At 44.6% G+C, this 20,241-nt stretch overlaps 1 protein-coding gene across 1 annotated transcript in view; it reads left to right on the top strand.

Moving 5' to 3' along the window:
• The window catches only part of CILK1 (ciliogenesis associated kinase 1), a 245,806-nt gene that overhangs the window by 187,714 nt on the left and 37,851 nt on the right, over positions 1–20,241 (top strand). The window contains exon 12 of the mRNA XM_069235798.1: positions 15,800–15,928. Coding sequence (XP_069091899.1) covers positions 15,800–15,928 — 129 coding nt within the window. The remainder of the gene's footprint in view (positions 1–15,799; positions 15,929–20,241) is intronic.

A 20,241-nucleotide genomic window follows, 5' to 3' on the forward strand; every position in this document is an offset into this window, starting at 1 on the left:
TCAGAGGAAAAGGCGGTGTACTCTTAAATACCTTCAGAAACAGAGGCATAGTTAAAACACTACTAACGAGAAAAATGGCCTGAATTGACTTGTGATATGACTGTCCAGCATGTATTTCAGAACGGTCTGTGGCCTAGTATCCATTGCACATGCTAAAACAAATTACTTTCAACTTCAGGCTACCTGTTTAGGATTCTTTTGCAGCACCTTTAAGAGCCTGGACAAATCATGGCACTTTTCAGTTGCTTCTGATGGGAAATACAAATTCCTGAGGATACGAACATTTGGCTGCACGCACTTTCTCAGTTCCCAGTGACCTTTAATGTTAAATTACAGCGATATCGTAAAGATTTGCTTATACCACTTCTTCTACTCCCATTAACAATTAATTTATTTGATTGGACTTTTAAGGACAGAACCTTCACTTAGTTGTGGTCGCCAAAATGTTAATTATGAATCAAGCAGTGGCATACTGTAGTCATCACTTATTGACCGATCACTCTCATATCGAAGGCTTGGTTGCCTAATAGCAAAGATCAGTTTTACAGATTTCATCAACAGAGCTTACACATTACAAGACACTGTAAATGCATGTGTGAATCTTTCTGACTCAGAACCTGGTCCTTGTTCAGGTTGTTTCTTTGAGCCAAAGGGGCCTGTCTTTCAGTGCCATCACTGAAATAAGGATATTAATATCAGATATGTCAATAGAACAATTTTTTATTGAGGCTTCAATGTGCTCAAGATTGAGAAGGACAATTTTAGAGCCAAGAGACAGCCGTATTGGTAAATCTGAAAGGAAGATGCTTGGCTACTACCTAAACATAGCTTAAAGTGTTAATACATGGCTGCTGCTTCACTGGAGTCATTGTGATCATTCTTGTGGTTTTTCCTCTCACAAAACAAACGTGATACCGCTTTTTGTTTTTTGTTTTTCAGGTCGAATAGATTGTTACAACATAAAGTTGCCAGTAGCAATTTTATCATAATATTTTAGGTTTTGCTCAATACTAGGACGGGGTCCCTCGACAGAAGTAGACAAGGTTAAACGTGAAGAGTGTAAGTGGATGAATATTAGTTAGCATTCGTTCTGTGAAGAGCGTATGTCTTCCTTAATCCTCCTTTGACAGAAAAGAACACTGTGTACATTTCGCAATTGATAATTTATTTTATGAAATGTAAATAATGTAGGCTAGACACAATTTTTGACCAGAAGAGGTTTCGATGTACCTCTAAACACCAAACCAAAGTCAAATGGACTTTTTTCCAAGCAGATTCTTTATCTGTGTACCATTCTTCCCTGAGCTGAGAGCGCCGCATAAACTTCAGGGCATTGTATGGTCCCAGCTGGGAGTGAAGATACACCCGGATGTTTTGTAGGCAGTTGCAGCACCCTTTCCTCAGATCTATTTTTTACAACAGTATGTTTAAATGGGAAATAAAGCTGTTGTAAGATTGTAATTTTCAGCTTTGCTTTTGTCTGGCTGTAGGCGCAAAAGACTTTTGTGGACCCTGCCAAAAAACTTTCAGTGGGCTTATAAAGTCCACCCATTGCTTCTTATTCAGTTGCCTGCCTGCTTTCCTCTTCTTGTGCTTGTCCCTTTCCTAAAGCCTAGACGTCTTTTTGATTGGCTGACTTGTATTCTTCCACTGCTCACATTTACGTAACTACAGTTTTCTTTTCCATTAAGCACTCCATGACAGTGTCTTTGTCCGTCTCTTTCCTTCACGTGCTGCTTAACCACCCGCCCCAACGTGCTTATGTCGCTCCCTCATCCACCCTAAGCTTGTCCATCACTTTCCCGCCCCTCCTGTTTTTCATTTATTTTTAATATACTTTTCCTCCTGGGGCCCAGGCTCTGTTTTTCCCTCATCCCCATCCCACTCCCTTTGCTCGCTTGCCTCACTTGTATATAAAAAATAAAAAAAAGTTTGTTTTACATTTTTTTTTTTTTTTATATATGGCCAGGCAGCTGCAGTATGCTTCCCAGCCGCTCCTCTAATCGGTGTCCTCATCTTCCTCCTCTTGCTTCACTCACCTGTAACCGTTTCTGTTTTGCCCCTACTGTCAGGGTCTTTAAAAAAAAAAAGTTACTTTCATGTTTGTGGTGCAGCAGCTGCCATTTGCTGCTTGGCGCTTCTGTTGCACTCATATAAAGTTTAACACACAAAGACTGGCTCCCACCTTCTCGGAATGGTAGATGCAATAATTAAACAAAATGGCACCCACATCATTAAGTATGCACGTACCTCATCTTGCTGTGCGCACATCATCACACGTGCCCACACTCACAACAGAAAGCCTTTTTATTTTGCCTATGCTCTTTTGCATCGGCAGTGAGCTTTTTTGTTGCCAATACTGAACATCATAGGCAAAGCCAGTGGGTCAAAAAGGTAAGACCTGTTGGCTTTGCCAATGCTTTTGAATTCTGCTTTTAAAACCTCTCGATGTGTTGAAGACTTTCGGAGTATAAGTAATGTGCTGTAAGCATTTCTAAGAGGGGCACACAAAAGTGATTGGCGCAATGCTTACATTCATCGTAGCCACAAGTGACTGTTGTAGTTATTAGTAAATACTCTGGGCCTATTCAAGTCCATCGTTCTTTTGCTCACCATAGCACCTCAGACAGATACCCGCCAAATCCGCATTCTGTCTTGCTCTATTAGGAACGGACCAGTCCGAACTGCAGGCCAGCTTCCTCCTACTAGCAGCCCCAGACCTGTGTCAACCTATTTATGCCTCTTCAGCAGGGTGTAGCTTGAGTCCTTCAGTCCATTGAATAGGACCCTGAAGAGATTTGGTGATATTGTTACGAAAAAAACATACAATATACTGACTTCTCAAGCTGCAATTATTAAAATACCATCATTCAAAGAAAGAGGGTTCCTCCGGAAAGTCATGTGTTGGAGATGTTTACTAAATTGATTCATGCCTTTCTGGTCCGTTATTAAGGTATGTTAAAATAGAATACATCAGCAAATCCAGCCACACCTTTGGCTCTGACTCTGACTGACGTTTAATTATTATTTGGGCATGAAATGAGGTCAGAGTGTCCCCTTAGAGTGCCACTGACAGTTACTAAAGCGTGGATCTGGAGTACTGGCATGGACTGCTTAAACCACTCAAATTGCAACTCTAGTTTTCTCACCCCATAGCTCATATCCACTATCCTCTTGTGTGTACACTACTACCTGCTGTGGGAACTAGATAATAACTCTATAGCTGTTTATTCAATGCCGTTTTTCCATGCTTAGTTCTTTTTCTTCAGCTCTATATTCAAGCCATTTATGTGTTGTCACTAACCATTTGTGTTTCACTTCACTTTAATTGTGGTTTTATTCCAGCAGGAGACTCTATGCACAATATTTAATCTAGATTAATTTGGCCATGCACTGTCTAGCAACCAGCTTGGCCATCTCCTTTGAAGTGATTACCTGCCACTCAGACTGCCTGTATCATTTACAGGCCTCAAGGAACGTGTTCTGCCTTTACCTCCTAAACCTCTGATGTTCCTTACCCAGGTACATTCCATACAGCTATTACAGCAGCATATAAGTGATGCTTTGAAGAAGACACTGAAGGAAATCATGAACTTTATTGCCATCCTACTACATGTCATGCTATCAGTTCACAACAAGGGCATCCTTGTAAACCTCATCTGCTCCTCAGCGCCATCCAGTGGCCCTGGATTGTGCTGAGCATACCATAAACCTTTTCACCTTTTCAACATCCAGCACAGTAGAACCTCTCCATGTGACCATCTGAAGCCTACTGAGCGTCAATTTGATTACACACCATCCCTGCCCCCCCAACCACCTCACAGTTCCATCAAGTCCTTGAGGCCAAGAAGACACTCTGTACTACCAAGGAACTTAGCACTAAAGCTAAGGCCTTCTATTACAACAACTCGATCAACACAGCCTCTAATGGAAGTTGAGCTCTCTTCAAAGCCATCAAACTATATATCAACGTCACAGCAACAGTCTACAGAGAAAAGCAGTTTAATAAACAACTTCAAGGAATACATTTTACGAGTTTAGAAGGTGCATGAATAACACTGAAACAGCAACCTCCCATCTCCCTATACCACCCCATAGGGCACCCAGATGGACACACTTTAAACACCCTGGTCATCAAATGTTTTTCAAGACTTGTAGACTTTCTAAAAGCCATATAAAGAAGGCATTGTCCCTTAGTCCATAGTGAAGTTCATCACCAGCAATGCACTCAACAAAGTCAATATTACCCTCACTCAGGGCATCTTCCCAGACTACCTGAAGACAGTATAGTTTATCTTGCCCATAAAAGACAACCTCAGTCTTGATAGCTTTGCAAGGCATTTCCAGAAACTCATTTTGCTTCCCTGGATAAGATCACTACAGAGGTCATCATCATCCAACACCATGAGAAAATAAAGAACAGCGCCCTCTTTGGGGCTGTTAGTCAGGATTCCGAGCATAGTGTACCACAGACAATCCAGGTGGTTAAGCACTCCCACATGGCTGCTGCTAGCTGTGCCATTTTCCCTCTGTCTTAGATCTTTTAGCATCATCTAACTTCATTGACCATCAAGCCTTGCTCAAACCAGTACCTACCTAAATGGACTTTGACTGTACCATCCTGTAGTAGTCAGACTCCTTCCTGCCCACGTGAAGTTCTTCTGATCAGAGTTTAGCTATGTGACCTACCATACCTCAAGACACTAGTTACCTTCAGCCTCTACATGGAAGTCCTTGGAGAACTCCTGTCCAGCAAGAAGATGAAGATTAAATTGATACATTGAGGATATCCAATTCTGCTTTATGATCTTCTCTAGCAATTATATTAGTTGCCTAAGTGTCACCGCTGCACAATTTAGGCCTTAATGTTCAAGGCCTATTTGAAGATAAAGCCCCTGAAAACAGAGTTGTGGGCTGTTTACTGGTAATAAGCTCTTAGGAAATGGGTTTTAACCTTGAGATCCTCCAGTCTTTATTTTGTTTATTGGCGTCCAGTGTTTCCATCTCGGCTCTGCAGTGAGCCTCACTAATTAATTCTCACACACTGCAAGCTTTATTTGAATTGGCTTGCAACCCGTAGCATCCACTTTTTAATATGAGGTCAGCTGCCTGTGGACAGCTGGGGGAAGGGGCTCTGGGTAAATTGCAAGGGACATGTTTGGAAAGGGCATGGGCACTGTACATGTTGCATTTGAATCTTATGATGAGCATAGTGTGTATCTAGTGCTTTTTACTATGTGGTAACAGGACTGGGATGTAGATTATAGGAACATTCTTATGTGGGCCTGGATTCTGTGAAAGGAAGGAGGAAGGGAGATGCCCCTTTAAATAGTGGGGACTGTTCCTACTTCAGTGTTAGCCCAGAGGTGTTACCCCCAGAAGACTGTGATGTAGCTGAGAGTGGAAGCCTCTCCCTCTTACTTCCCTTTGTTTTGGTTTTCTCTCACAGGGATTTTCCACCTTCACCCCTTCTTGTAGACCACAGTGGACAAAGAATGTGACTTGATTAGACTGAGAGGAATACATAGAATGACACATCTACCAAAAATCTAGTCCCCTGCATGGGCCAATGGAATATACATTATTGCATAAGTATCCAGTGTGGTGAATGGGTATTATTTGAGTGCAAGACCAAGGATCTCAGATTGCTGGATTTCTTATAGTTGGTGACAGCCTGGCAAGGCCCTGCTAGGAATGCTGTCGATTACATGCTGAATAGGAGCACGTGCATGCTGGAGATAGCAGGACTGGACCTCCCAGGGTAGAGCCTGTCTTGTAGAGTCATCAGCCCTGCTGATTACTGCCTGGTGACTGAGGAGCTGCACAAAGAAATTTGTTACTAAACCTGTGGAAGGAGCAGAATTGGCTTGGAAGGAGGAGGCTGCACTTGCTGTTGAGCAAAGGTGCAGCCATTGCGGCCTGCAGGAGAAAGCCCTGTAGAAAAGAGAAGCCCAGCTGTGCAAAAAGGACACAGAGAGAAGACATTGTGGGGATGAGTGGGTCCTGATGTTTGGGACTGGGATGTTAGAGCCCATCCCTAGAAGCAGAAAACTGACAACCCCATCCAAATCCATGCACAAAGGAATGTGATATTGCTCTCTCAAACAGTCAGCCATGTGCTGCATATGCAAGCTGCCGTGTATGCCAGGGGAGCCTATGAGGTGGTTGGTTCCCTAGGAGAAATGTAAGTGTGTGTGTGTGTGTGTGTGTGTGTGTGTGTTTTTATTTTTAATTATCTTTTAGAGGCATGAAAACCAGATCTCTCTTTGGCCATCTGGAACCACAGAGATCAGTCAAAGCACCCCTGGGCCTTTTACTCCTGTGTCCATGTCTGGGGTGAGTGGGACTACTGGTCAAAGAGCAGAAAGAGGCGGATTCTTCTACCACCTGCCTAAAGCAAGTGCCAGTTAGTGGGGTAACTGCAGTGCTGTGTCTCTTCCAGAATGTCACATGGTCCCATGCTGAAAGTGTGCTAATGTCCCATGAGGGAGCAGGGACACCCCTGAGAACCTAAGCAAACAGGCGTAAGACGTTTAAAAAAAATCAGAAAAAAGACCTTTGCTGCAGTCAAGAAGAGGCTACCAGCAAAGGTGTTTTTGTCCCCTTGTCCCAGGACATTAGGGCCTCCTATAAAAATGCATACTTTCTCTGTGACCCCTAAAGAAGACTGATGATATAGTAGTGTCTTGTCGCATTCTGGAGGTGGTCACCTAGCAACAGAGGTAGGCCCCTACAAGCCTCCCTTTGTGCATGGAGAGAACTGTACACCGTTGGCATTTAGTTTGTGGTCCTGAATTTCTGTGTGTGTCGGCAACCCCACAACAGATTGAAACTTTTAAGGAAGCCATGCTCTGCATCTTCTGCACTTTACCAGCCCCTCTGGGACACGTTCAGGCCCCATGGATCCTCAGAGGCCTCCAGTCAGCTTACAGGTGGCTGATCCACTTTCTGCACCGTCTGAGCCTCCTGAACCCGCTTCGTGTTCAGCTCCAGCTTTGGAGCCGACTCCAAGCCTGGTTCGTGCCTCGCCAATGCCAGAGAAGGACTTGATCCCATTGTTCTATCTAGCTCCGAACTGAATCCTCCTCGGCTAAAGCTGCATCCTGACACAATTCAATGCACCTTGCCCCAATACAGTCTTGACTCTGATAAGTCAGTGCCTTTTGCCTTCCAGTAATCTAGCAACATTTCGGATTGGACTCTGAGAACCACCCACTGTTTCATAATAATGTTGATGATGGGGATGAATTCTCACAACAAGATGATGATAATTTTTATCTGGACCTACAAGAAGCCAGTGTGCGCTTCCCCCTGACACAGGGTTGGGATAATCGCCTGGCCCTTCTACGGAAGAGTCAGCCTCATTCACTGCGGTCTTTACGTGAATGGCTGAAAAATTAGCTTTACAGTTGCCTTTCCTTGAGGTAAAAACCATTGTCCTAAAGGAAATTTTACCTCCCAGACAGACCTTCTCTTAAACTCTACTACCTTTCAACAAAGCCCTGACTAACACCCTCCTAGACACTTGGTTAAACCCTGATACTGCACACTTGTGATCAAACAGGTGGCACATTGTCACAGATTTGCTCAAGATAACCTTTCTTTTCTGATGCAGCACCCTACTCCTGAGAGCCTGGCAGTACAGGCATTTAATTTAGTAGCAGAGTTAACACCAATTCTTTTCCTCCTCCTCCTCTGGACAGTCAAAAATAATTCACTTTTGGAAAGAGGGTGTTTTCTTCTGCAAGCCTCATCCTCAAGTAAGTCAATGCAGGCTGTTGGAACGGTACTCCCCTGCATTATGGTACATGGTCACAGAGATCTTTCAGCAATCCTAGAAGAATTTTGCATCAACTTGACATGGACCATTCAAGATGGCTAGGATGTGGCCAAGTAGTTCATAAGGTCAGAAATGGCCATGACCAACTGTTTAGGCAGAGCGGTTGACACTAGCATGGTGTCCCTGCACCATGCATGGATGATGTCTTTTGACATTTGGGCGATGTTCAAGCATCACTCATGGATATGCCTTTTAATGGGTCTTGGCTTTTGGTGAAAAGGCATATTCTGTCCTCAAGTGTCTCAAAGTGAGTAGAGCTGCTGGGTTCTCCCTCAGTTCCTTCCCACCCACAAGGCAGTAAGCCCAACAGTTTTGCTCCTTTCGAGGCATCACTTGGGGCTTCACCTATAAACTGTGTCAGGGTTCTCAATCAGGTACCCCAGTACTTTTGGGGTATGGGACCCCGCAGATAATATCCAGACCCACAGGGACAGCAAATATCCCAGTCCCCACAGCCCCTCCACCAGTAGTCTCCAAGCCACTTTAGTTGCCCTTAGCGGCACACAGCCACCCCATGGAAGACAGGATCAGTGTTTTTCCCTACAGGTAGCAGCCAAACATTCGTCGGATGGGTCTTGCAGATAGTCCAGTTAGACGATGTTCTACTTTTCTTTTCATCCCGCTGCATCTTTTCCCCTCATCATACTGGGTTTCAGAGGACCATTTGTCCATTTTACTGAAGGAAGTTCAGTTTTCTTTTTCCAGGTTTCAGAAAAGACGAAAAATGTCTGCTGTGATGGCTGCTCCACCACCATTGGACTAGTGGCAGACCCCTCTTTCTACCCCACCCACAGTTGATGGTAGCGATAGACGAATCACTGTTGCGTTGAGGCGATAATCTGAGAGTTCAGAGGACCCGGGTCTTCAGCTGAGATCTGCCTCCATATCAACTTGCTGGGGTTGCAGGCCATTCACTTGGTGTTTAATGCCTTCCTGCCATCCATCAATGGGAGGTTAGTTGCTGACGGACAACACTACTGCCATGTGGCAACAAGTAGGGTAAGTTGGGGCCTGTTCTCTATGCCAGGAGGCCCTGCGCCTCTGGATCAGGCTGAATTGTCAGGGTATTTTCCTGATGACACAACACTTGGTGGGATCCTTAAATCACTTCACCACCACCAAGAACACAGAGTGTCAGTGCTTCTGCACATTGTAGTTCCCAAGAAGACTCCCTCTCGGAATGCAGTATGAAGATTGGGAATGACCAGGCCCAAGTCATCCTAGTGGCTCCTGATTGGACCAGGAGAGTGTGGTACCCAGAGCTTCTGGGCATGAGCTTCTATTATCCGATCAGGCAGCCAATTCAGTGGGATTTCCTGTCACAGCAGCAGGGCAGGGTCCTGCATCCAGGCCTGCATGTGTCCAGATTGAGTATTGGTAGTTTACTGCATTCAGCCTACCTCCTGAAGAAGTGGATGATATCATTAAGCTGGGATTCCTTCTCCAAAGTCTGTTTACGTAAAACAGTGGGACAAGTTTGTGACTTTGTGACACACCAGTAACAACAATCCAATGCAGGCTAACTTGTCGGATGTGTTACTGTTTGTTTTGTCTTTGGCTAATCAAGGACTGTTCCCTTTCAGCCTTTTGGGGTTTACTGAGCTAGCCATCCCTGTTCAAAACACCTATTGTGTTATGCATTTTTCAAAAGTTTGGCCTACATGATTCCTCCAAACCTTTTCATGATGTCAAAGAGGGTAATTTGGTCCTTACTATACTTATGTATACCCCCTTTGAGCTGTTACACAGCTGTCCCCTAAGTCTCCTGACCCAAAAGACAGTCTTTCAGATTGGGATCATTTCAGCTCGTCATGTGAGTCCGTTGAGGTCTATGTCTGTCCGGTTGTCTCAGACCACCCTATTTTCAGACAAATTGCTGCTGAGGACTGCAGTGGCCTTTCTTTGCATTGTGATTCCCCTTCATACCAACAGTCCATCACTGTTCCCAAGTTCTTTGCCTCACCGCCTCAAAAGAGGACGAGAGACTCCAGCGATTTGACCCTAAAAGAGTGCTTACGTTTTACATCGATCGCACCAAAGACCATTGGGTGGATGATCAGCTCTTTGAAGAGTTTTCTAGAGCTAAGAAAGGCAAGGCAGTGCAGATCAGGACTTTATCCAGGTGGATGCTCCTCTGCATCAAGTTCTGCTATGTGTTGACCAAGAAGCAGCCTTCAGAATGGTAGAGGGCCCATTTATCTAAGGCCAAGGCTGCTACCATTAGCCCGCCCCAATGCCTGTCCTGGATATTTGTCAAGCCGCAACGTAAGCGTCTGTTCACATGTTCTGGAAGCACTACTGCCTTGAGAGCCAGGTCTGATGGTAAAGGTATTTTGGCATTTGGTCCTGCAGGACTTGTTGTTCTGAACATTACACAGACCCACCACTTGCTGAGGTGCTGCTTAGTTTGTTATTCCAAAGAAGCTGCGCTTAGAACATCCATCAAAAGAAAAAGTTATTTGCTTTCAGTAATGTTTTTTCAAGGGGGTACTCAACCCGCAGATTACTCACCTTTGCTCCCCCCCCACCCCCCCACCTCCCTGTTCTGTGGAGTGTAGTAAAATATTCCATCTAAAAGGGCCCCATTTAGAAAATGTCACTCTTTGTTTTTCACAGCTGATTCCCAAGGAAACTCAGACTTGAAAGGACTCCGGGGACCGTTATGCTGCATTGAGTGGAACATGGAGAAGATAGAGCTGTTGGAACTTCCTTCAGTGTGGTCCACTGGTGCTTTTTCTTGGTGAATTGTGGCATTTTCTTATAGGATTTTTTTCATGTCATCTCTATAGTGATGTAAAAATGCACTGCCAGGCCATTGGTCAGTAATGTCTATTTGCTCATGATAGCATCTGAGTGCAGCCTTGTAGGTAGTTCTGTCTGTTGTGTCATGCCTAGCTCTCCATTTCCTTCCTAGCCATTACAGTGCTGTTTGGTGTCTTGGAGGCCCTGTGTGGCCTGCTTGTTGATCTACTATGCTTGTTGGGTTTGATAGGTGTGAGGAAGTCCACGCAGTTCTTGATCCAGTTATGATGTACTTGTTGAGGTTGTCTGTGGGTCTAGGTTGATCTGTGCTGAGGGCGCTGAGCCAGTCTGCTTTTGTGATTTTGACCCAGCTGCAGCTTGGAGTGCTGAACCTGGGTGAAGTGTTGACTCAGGTTGTGTTGATTTGGAAGTGGACGAAGGAGTGGTCAGTCCATGTGAGTGGTGTGGTAGAGTTGTCTTTGATTCTGTTGCTTGTGATGAAGATGTGGTCCAGTGTGTGTCCTGCGGTGTGCATTGGTTCTGGGACAAGCTGAGTGAGTCTGATGTAGCTCAAGTTTTTGAGGAGTGCTGTGGAGCAGGGGTCATTTCAGTCTTCCAGGTGAAAGTTGAGGTCACCAAGGAGAATGCAGGCTCTGGAGTTGATGGTGAGCAGAGCATCAAAGTTAGTGATGAGGTTGGTAAATGTGGCTTGTGGTCTGGATGGTCAGTAGGAGAGGGTTTGGTTAAGGCTGATGTTTTCAGAGATTTGCATCTTGAAGTGCAGGTGTGTCGTGAATGGGTGTATCTGATGGATTCCTCATAGATAATAACAAGTCCTCGTCCTGACTTCTTAAGGCAATCATTTTGAGTGATCTTGTAGCCCGCTGGGATTGCCGTGGCGATGTCAGGAGCACATGAGCGTTTGAGCCAGGTCTCTGGGATGAAGAGGATGTCAGGTGTGTCACTACTCTGCAGCTCCCCTATTTTAGCTGCATGTTTGTTGAAAAGCATGCATGCAAGTGGGTGTTGACATGCAGGTTTGCTGCTGCATGTGTTGTAGGGTGGGTGTGTAGGCATTGTTGGTGCTTTTGTATTGGGAAGGGTTGATGGCGTGGTTAGCATTTGTATGGGGGATGTGTGTCTATGGCTGCTGGAGAACCATCAGTGGGAGCAGGTGAAAGCTCCTACCATGGTGTAAGGCGCGCGGCATGACACCAGTTGGGGGAACTGCCTCCAGGATCTAGCGTGCTAAGGAGTTCTGTGGAGTATTGCTGGGCAGTGATTGGGCCAGTATTCTTGGCGCTGCGTGAGGTCCAGGAACAGATGGGCGCTTTCAGCGTGCCAGTAGAACCCACTGAAAGTTTTCATTGCAGCTGCCATAAAATAGGTGCTGGGAGGGCAGGAGGAGTTGAGGGTGTGTGATGTAATTTCCTGTGCTGATGGGAAATAAAGTGCTCTTGCTTGACTTTTTTTTATTTTTTTAAAGACTGTTATGATGGGAAACGTTCAAGTCACTCCCTGTCCAGATGTATGATGGGAAAGTCATTGATGTCACTTCCTATGTAGGTGGATGATGGGTGATCCAGTGATGTCACTTACTGTGCTAATGGGTGGTTGGAATATATGACAATATATTCACCCTACCCTCATGGCACTATGGGTCGGCTTTAGGGATGACTTATAGGTAATAAATAGGGAAATTTGGGCCTGTCATAAGGGTTAATTTGACAATGCTTCAGATGTTTTCACTTGCCACTGAAGTGGTGCACACCTAAGTGCACTAACTTCCACTAATGACTCTTTAGCCTCACAGGCCCTTAGTACCATATACTAGGGACTTGCATTTAATTGAAACTTTTCAATTAGGATTTCCAACTGGGATAACTTTTTACTTGCTATCTAGGCTGTAGAAAAGACCTTGCACCACATCTTTACTTGCCATTTTAGTGGTGGCACAAATAGTGCTGGAGTTTACTAAAGGCACCTTTACTGAGATGCCCAAGATACTTTGAACTTCTTACAAGGGACTTGCATGTAAGTTAATCTTGCTGATTAAGAATTAGCCAATTTATAACCACTGGTGCGCACTTTTAGGGGTCGGAGCACATACACTAGACATCAAGTGCCCCCATGTGCAATCATCACACCAGTACCGAAGGGTGCAAAAAGTGACAGTGGACCTGCAAAGCGCCATTTTCCTACAGTATTATACCCATGTTGTGTTTGGAAATGAATTTCACTACCACCAATCTCTTCAGCTTGTGGCTTGGACCATTGATATTCCATGTTCCTTCCTTTCGAGCCAATGTTAACAATGCGGTCATTGTCTTTCCTTCCTGTGTATTCCCTGACCTTTCCTCACCCCACCCTCCACCCCTGTCGCATTTGTCCCCTCCCACTCCCTGTCGCCTTTCCCTTCTGTACCTACTGCTAATAATCCCCCGATGCCTAATGCTGCAGGTGTAGAATTACTACCCCAATACTTAATGCTCCTAACACCCTCCCCATATCTAACATCAAATCTTCAGATGTTTATAGCAACATTGTTCACTTTCTCCTTTTGTAGAGAAAAGAGAACAGTCTTACTGGGTGCATCAGGTTGTTTTCCACCCACCTCAGTCCACCTTCATTTTTTTGTCCCATCATGCCTGGGTTTATCCCTTTTCTGGTCGAAATTCTTTGGAATTTTTTTCCCATCATGCCTTGGTATATCAGTGCACTGGTCGAGATTCTTCACTGTCGGAGTGACCCTGTTTAAGCCTAATTTTTCATAATCAACACTGTTCTAGACGCTCCGAGTTGTCTTCTGGCAGTACCGCAGATTCCCTTGAAATAGCATCATGAACTTTATATTTTGCTTACACCACCCTGTTTTTACCCTGTCAGAGAGCCATCTTTTGGCCTGCTTTTTTTTTAATGAATTAGGGGAACCGCTTTATAGTGCTGTTTTCATGTTTTATGGGACCACTTTGTCATGCTGCTCTCAGACTTTTGCATCATAGTCCCTGAAGTTAAGAATGTGGGTGATGATTGCTATTTGCTTTCATTCAGATTTTGGTAGCACCCTGGGCCATGGTGTACACTCTCGAACAATTGTGAAATGGTTGAGAGGTCTTCTGGTTTCACCATAGCTTTAGCGACAATTTCATGAATCTCCTGATGGACCCTCTACCCTTTCAAAAGTGCCACCAGGTGGATGTTGTTGCATCTGGACCTCTCCTCTGCATCTTCAGTTGTACAGTGAACACTTTTGGAGGCTTCTCTACGATAACAGACCCCTTCTTTCAGTTCTTTTTTGGATTCTGCGTGGTCCTCCAGTGTGTGCTGTGCCATGTTCATCCTCTACGATATCTTCTTGAAGTCTATTCTCATGAGGTTAATGCCCACCACCACTGAATTAGTCTTTTGTTCCAGCATGAATCTTGTCTCCTTGACCACCTGTAGCACCTCCCTGAGTGACGGATCCTGGTGCCTGTAGTCACAATCCTGCCTCTCTGGCTTCATTCTGAGGGTGAGTTGGCTTTGTATACTACAGGTTCCCCTCTGAAGGCACATTTCCTCAATTTGTAGGACTGTTCCATATTGTTACCCACCTGCCACTCCTTTTCCAGAGAAGCCAGTCTCTGCCGGTTCCACACCAGTTATCTGGGAGGAGAGAGAGGGGAGGCTCTGAATTCATCCCCCATTCCTCTTCCCGTTCACTAGGCTGTGCTTATGCAGGATTGACTCCTTGTAAGGGCCTACCAATGAAATACAGGACACACAGAGGCCCAGTTCCGCCCTAGTACCTTCCTGTTGTGCTGGCAGATCTATAGAACCAGCCTCTGAACTACCCGGGCAAGTCGTGGCCCCAGCTAACCCTATGCTAAGTTGCACAGGGCTGGGCAAGCTCCAGCTTCTAAGGTCCCATGGATGAGAAGGCCCAGCCCTGTTAATTGTTGCTCCAGGGCCTCGGCGCATTAGACTGTATTTTTCCTGTGTTAAGCCCCCAACTTCAGTTGAGGATGGGCAGAGACTCATTTCAGTGGCCCCTGCAATCAGTGGCCTCCATTTCAGTCCCAGCAATCTCTCTTTCAATCTTCATTGGTTTCGGGAGTCAGGTTCCACACATACTACCACATCTATACTGGATTCTGTCATCACTGGCAAGAACTTTGCCTTGAGGTGCAATCTTTGTTTCAACGCCTTATCCACACCCTCAACAAATGACACAGTGGGCAGTGATTGAAGGAGAGATGGTTTTAACAGTTCTGACTAGAGAGAGTGTGTGTGTGTGTGTGTGTGTGTGTGTCACTCAGCTCAAGTATAGCATGGCAAATGGTAGAGGATATGTTAACTGGTTTATTTTGCCATTTCTATTTTACATGGAAATGATGTGTAAACACTACCTCAGCTGTGTCACTGGAATTTGATGTTAGCTACATCAAGCTACTGTCCTTTAAATCTGTTATTGAGGCCTGCAGGGAGCCAACCTCTCTACCAAGGTCTGAACCTTGCCATCTCCCTACAACTCCCCCATTAGTAGCCACCATGTTAATTCCTTTATTACACTAAATGGTACTACATGGCCACTAGGCGGAACACAGTGCTTGCTGTCACCACTAATAGACTAACTGAACCCTGAGAAATTGGAGATCCCTAAGATATTTCTCACATCTCCTTCCACGCATGTGAGTGTAGGGGATCTCGGGGATCTCCCAGGGTTTGGGGAACTCTTATATCTAAGATTACCTTCTATGCAGGTGAGTAAACATTCCCTGTCAATAAGGGGTATTAACAGGATTTTTGTCACCCTTGCTTATTTTCAGGAACCCCTGGTGACCTCTCACCATCCCTCCTATGCAAATGCAGCAGGATATGAAACATGGGGCCCTCCATGAGCTCTGGGTAGTATGACGGGGGCTACCACCATCTCACAGCAGGTGCTTCCACCACTATACACTATTCTACCACACCACCTGCTAATGTTGACGGTTTTACAGGCCTCCTCTGCAGGCAGGGATTCTGCTGTAGGGTTTGCCAGATCCCTGCCTCAGCCTTGTAATTGGTGACTAGATGAAGGAGCTTTTACAGAAAGAGAAAACAACTTCCTTTACTGAAGGTAAAATAGAGGTGTAACATAACATATTTGGTACCTATGTTAAAATATCTCTGAATATTCAGAATCTTAAGTTTTTGTGTTTCCTGCAATTTTTAATATCAATTGTGTCTTTTTAGGGCTATGTGTCAAGACCAGTATAGTGTCCAATCCAAGCAAAGACTTTACATCCGATCCTCTGTGGCCAAATCCTAACCAACCTGTGAAACCTTTTGAAATCGAGGGAGGAGCCAACAAACGAAATTCAGGTATCCGATGCAATATGTGTATGAACATAAATTACATACTTCCTTTTCACCAATGAAAGTTGTTTTTTGTGTCATTAGCTACATCTCCCAGAAATACAATGTAATTATACTTCCAAAAGCGGAGACGCTGGCATTCTTGTTGCAGGTACTTTACAGAGTTGGGCAGAAGCTTATTCATCATACAGTCACACAAACGATCATGTGAACAGTCATGCTGAAATTTACTCTCATAACAGAAACCACATACTTTTATAAATCCATTAATGTAAATACTTGCACAATCACATATTTAAAGGTAGATATTGCATTACACTCTTTAAACCACACATTTTCATCCACAAACTAATGTGTACAACAGTACAACATACAAAAGGGGTAACTAGAATCTCATTTACCCACATTTCACCATTTAAGCCTGAGTCCATATTCAGAACCTTCTGATAGCTTTGGATAAGGTTATGAGGATCTGGTACTCAAATCTCCTGGTCTTGAGCATATGCCTTCCACTTTAGCCTCAGGACGATCAGATATCCCAACCATAGGGCTGAGTTCTCCATACAGACCTGCAAAATCTAGATCTCCACATGTGGAGATTGAGTAGCACCAACTGAGAGGTTTGGGGTCTTCTACCAGAACTGGTAGATGCCATTTTGGCTTCCCACTGCCCCTTTATCAAGGATATAAACCCACACATGTGAGAGCACATTGATTTCCTACAGCCAAAATTGTCTAATGTTCTTCTGTTTGTATTTTTTTTGTCCCGATAAGGCTTTGCTGAGAGCACTGGTAAAGTCTTCTAAATGGCCCTCTCGGTTTTCCTTAATTTGACTAATCAGCCCACATTTTTAAGTCACCTATTGTGATGAAAAATAGTTTTCACATACGTTCCTCCCTACTGCTTTTATTATGCAGCAGTGAGGCCTTAATATAGTCTGAACTGTCCTAATGTGTGCGGTCTTCGATCTTCTCTACAACTGTGCTCTGAGGCTCTTGACCTTGAAAACTATGCCTGCGCACTATGTTGGTGAGCCTGCAGGCCTTGTTAGTTCAGCCTGTGTATGCTATCTTTTTCCTTAACAAACAGGCAAATAGGACCAGTTCATCTATTCTCCCCAAATTGGCACCAACTTCCCACGTTGAGCAGTCTGTAATGCTCCTTGTGTTCTGTTCTCCACAACATGAACCCATGGCTTGCTCTCTGCTTCTGTATTAATAGAACTAAGGAGTACCATGTTGATGATCAAGTCTTCGTTCAATGGTGCAAAGAAAGGAAAGATGGTCCAGAAAGGATTTTATTATTGCATTTTACTCTGCATTAAACTTTTAAGCCTCAGCCAAAAATGATCTACCTCTGAGATTTAGGGCTCATCCACTAGATCTTTCAGACTCTTATGCTTAAAGCATTCCCCATCATCAGGCTGTAAATGTACATGGCAGTGCAAAGATACTGCTTAAATTCACACCACTTTTGCACAATCAGCTCATTAGAAAAGCCCCAAACTTCAACCTTCGTTGAGTTGCACTGATCTCTATGTAGAGCCCGATATGCTTCTAATTCTTAAGCCGTGCGGAGGGGTGTTCCCTTGCAGAGCTCTGCTCAGAGATCTTCCTTGTATTGCATTTTGACACTAATTGTCCGGAAGTATCACATTGTTGACATTAGGTTGATCTGTATTTCTACAGCTCTGGACAGTGGAAGAGAAGGAGGGTATTTGACCTGTTCAGGGATGTGGCTCATGTGGGGAAAAAAAGCCTTTGGACATCAACATTCTGAATGTATCTACTGTCTGTATTCAAAACATATGCTCCAGGATTGCAGAACGGGTCATACATTTTTGTCCAAAAACACTCATCTGATTGGAAAGGCCAGTTGTCCCAATAGCTATGGAAGCTGAACACTGTTTTCCCAAAAAGTGATTAAAGTGTCCTCTGTCTTTGTAAATGAACACTGAAATAACAGAAACAAGTTATGTATGGTCTCACAAAAGCACAAATTGAATTTTGCAACCAGTTGGGACACCTCACCAAGTAATTTATCTTCCAGTCAGTTGTAAGCCATTGACTGCCCACATGACTTTTGGCAATATATATAATGCATCATGTCCTCATCGACTGTGCTGCACATAATATTATATTCAAGGGTGTCCTGGTTATATAAATGTATTTCATGTATGTTTGTGGAACACTTGTGTACTAACTCATCTGATTTGGTGGAGAATCTGTTTTTATAAATTATACTGTTTTTGATTTTTGGGGTATTTTTATTTTTTTTGTTTTTTGGAGTCCAGAAGCCTGATGTCAATTTCATGAATTACACAAAAGATACCAACCTGATTATATCTGGGGACCAATACTCACCTGAACCTTTTGAGGTCTTCCACACTTGTAGGCATAACATGACCTATTGTCTTACTCTGAACTGTCATAACTGAAAACATGTCTGTGATGGACCCCCACATGGTGATAAAACAGAATTCTTTTGCTGCTTTACAGACACTTTGCTACATCCATTGCTTATTGAGTTTTGGCACTTGTCTGGTGAGACCACTCCCACCGCCTCTGCTTCTGTGAGAAATCTAAGTTTTCATTCAACAAGGACCTCTCTCTTACCAAACAGGTCAAGAATTCTTATCCTTGTTTCTCTCTGAGAAAGGCTCTTTGGCAAGTTCTTCTGTTACTTTCCATTCATATGTGTCCATTTGTGGGTCAGGCCATGCTTCTGAGCAGGCTTGATAATGGAAATTCAGTATGTATTGGTTCCCGTGAATACCTTTTCAAATGTCTGTACCTGGATAAGGCCGCTTCAACAAAAACTGCCTCTGTCTCTCCCTCGTTACTTTCTGGCCTCAGAAGCCCTGAATGCATTTCATTGTTTTGAAGTGTCCAAAAGGATCATATTCAAATCCCTCTATATTGTCTATAAAGGCAGTCCATGGAGTTGGTCCTTCCTACCTTCAGAACAAATTTTATCGTATCACCTCAAACAGTTGTTACATTCTGCTGACACAAACCTGCATACACTGCCTGCGTTTGACCACGTTTGAGCTGGGGCAGATTATTTTCTTTACAGACTTACTGCCTTTGGAACAACGTTTCTCATACCCTTCATTCTATTAAGGACCACCTCCCATTTAGGGAATCTGTAAAGTCTTGGCTATACTCTTTAATCTGCAGTCGGAATGGTTGACAGTAGGATATTGCCTGTTGATAGTACCAGGATACCTTCCAGGTAACAAAATAAAAGCAGGTCATAGACCACATCATCCTGATCAGCATTTTGATTTTTCCAAAAATTATGCACTGATATGCTGGTTAGAACTTTGTGATTGCTCATGGATTGTACCATAGAGAGGACAGATGGGCAGCCCCACGTTTGGCAAATACAGCTGTAGTAATATGAAACAATGTGCACTGTTCACAAAGTGTCAGCCATCATAAGGATCATGTCCAAGAGCTGTAAAGCAGACTTAAATTGATTATTTCTATAAAATAAAATCAAAAGAGTATACCCCTTGGATTGTTTTTTATAAGTGGTCCCAGTTGAAGCACTAAATTCACAAATATTTCTGTTCTGTTCTCTATCTCCCCTATCTAACCCGTTCACTATCTACCTCCCTCACTCCTCCTATCTACCTATCTCTCTATCTCTCTATCTCACTCCCTCACTCTCCACCTCCTCCTATCTTCCTATCTATCTATCGATTTCTCTATCTATCTATTTTCTCTATCTATTTCTCTCTCTCCCCCCTCCCGCCACCCCCTCTATTACCTATCTTCCTATCCTCTCACTCTACCTCTCACCCACCTCTACAACCCCCCCTCCCCTATCTTCACAACCCTACTCCTATCTTTCTCCCTAATCTCCTAACACTCACCCCCCTCCACCCTTAAACCCCCCTCCCCCAGCTCTTCTCACTCTACCTGTCCCCCCCCTCCCTCACGCTTTCCCGCCGCGACCTCCTGCACGCCCCCGCCCCCCAGCGCCCATTCGCCCCCAGCTGACCCCTCCTACGTCATATGGCGGACGCTGCGCGACTGCGCAGCGGGCGCGCCAGAGGCAAGCCCGTCTGCGCCCATCCGCGCCTGGCCCGTGCCCAGCGCCACGACCCCTGGTCCCCAGCTCTCCCAAGCCCCGCTGATCCGCTACAACCCCACCACCCTCCACGCCCTCAACCTAGGACGCTCCAACACCTGCTTCCAAGCTCACCCCAAACGCACCCATGGACCCTTCGCCTGCAACTCCTGCAAACGCATCTTCCACCACGCAACTACCACGACCACAAGCCCACGCGCCATCAACCACCTCAAGTGCA

Source organism: Pleurodeles waltl, chromosome 5, assembly GCF_031143425.1.
Source record: "Pleurodeles waltl isolate 20211129_DDA chromosome 5, aPleWal1.hap1.20221129, whole genome shotgun sequence".
Classification (NCBI taxonomy): domain Eukaryota; kingdom Metazoa; phylum Chordata; class Amphibia; order Caudata; family Salamandridae; genus Pleurodeles; species Pleurodeles waltl.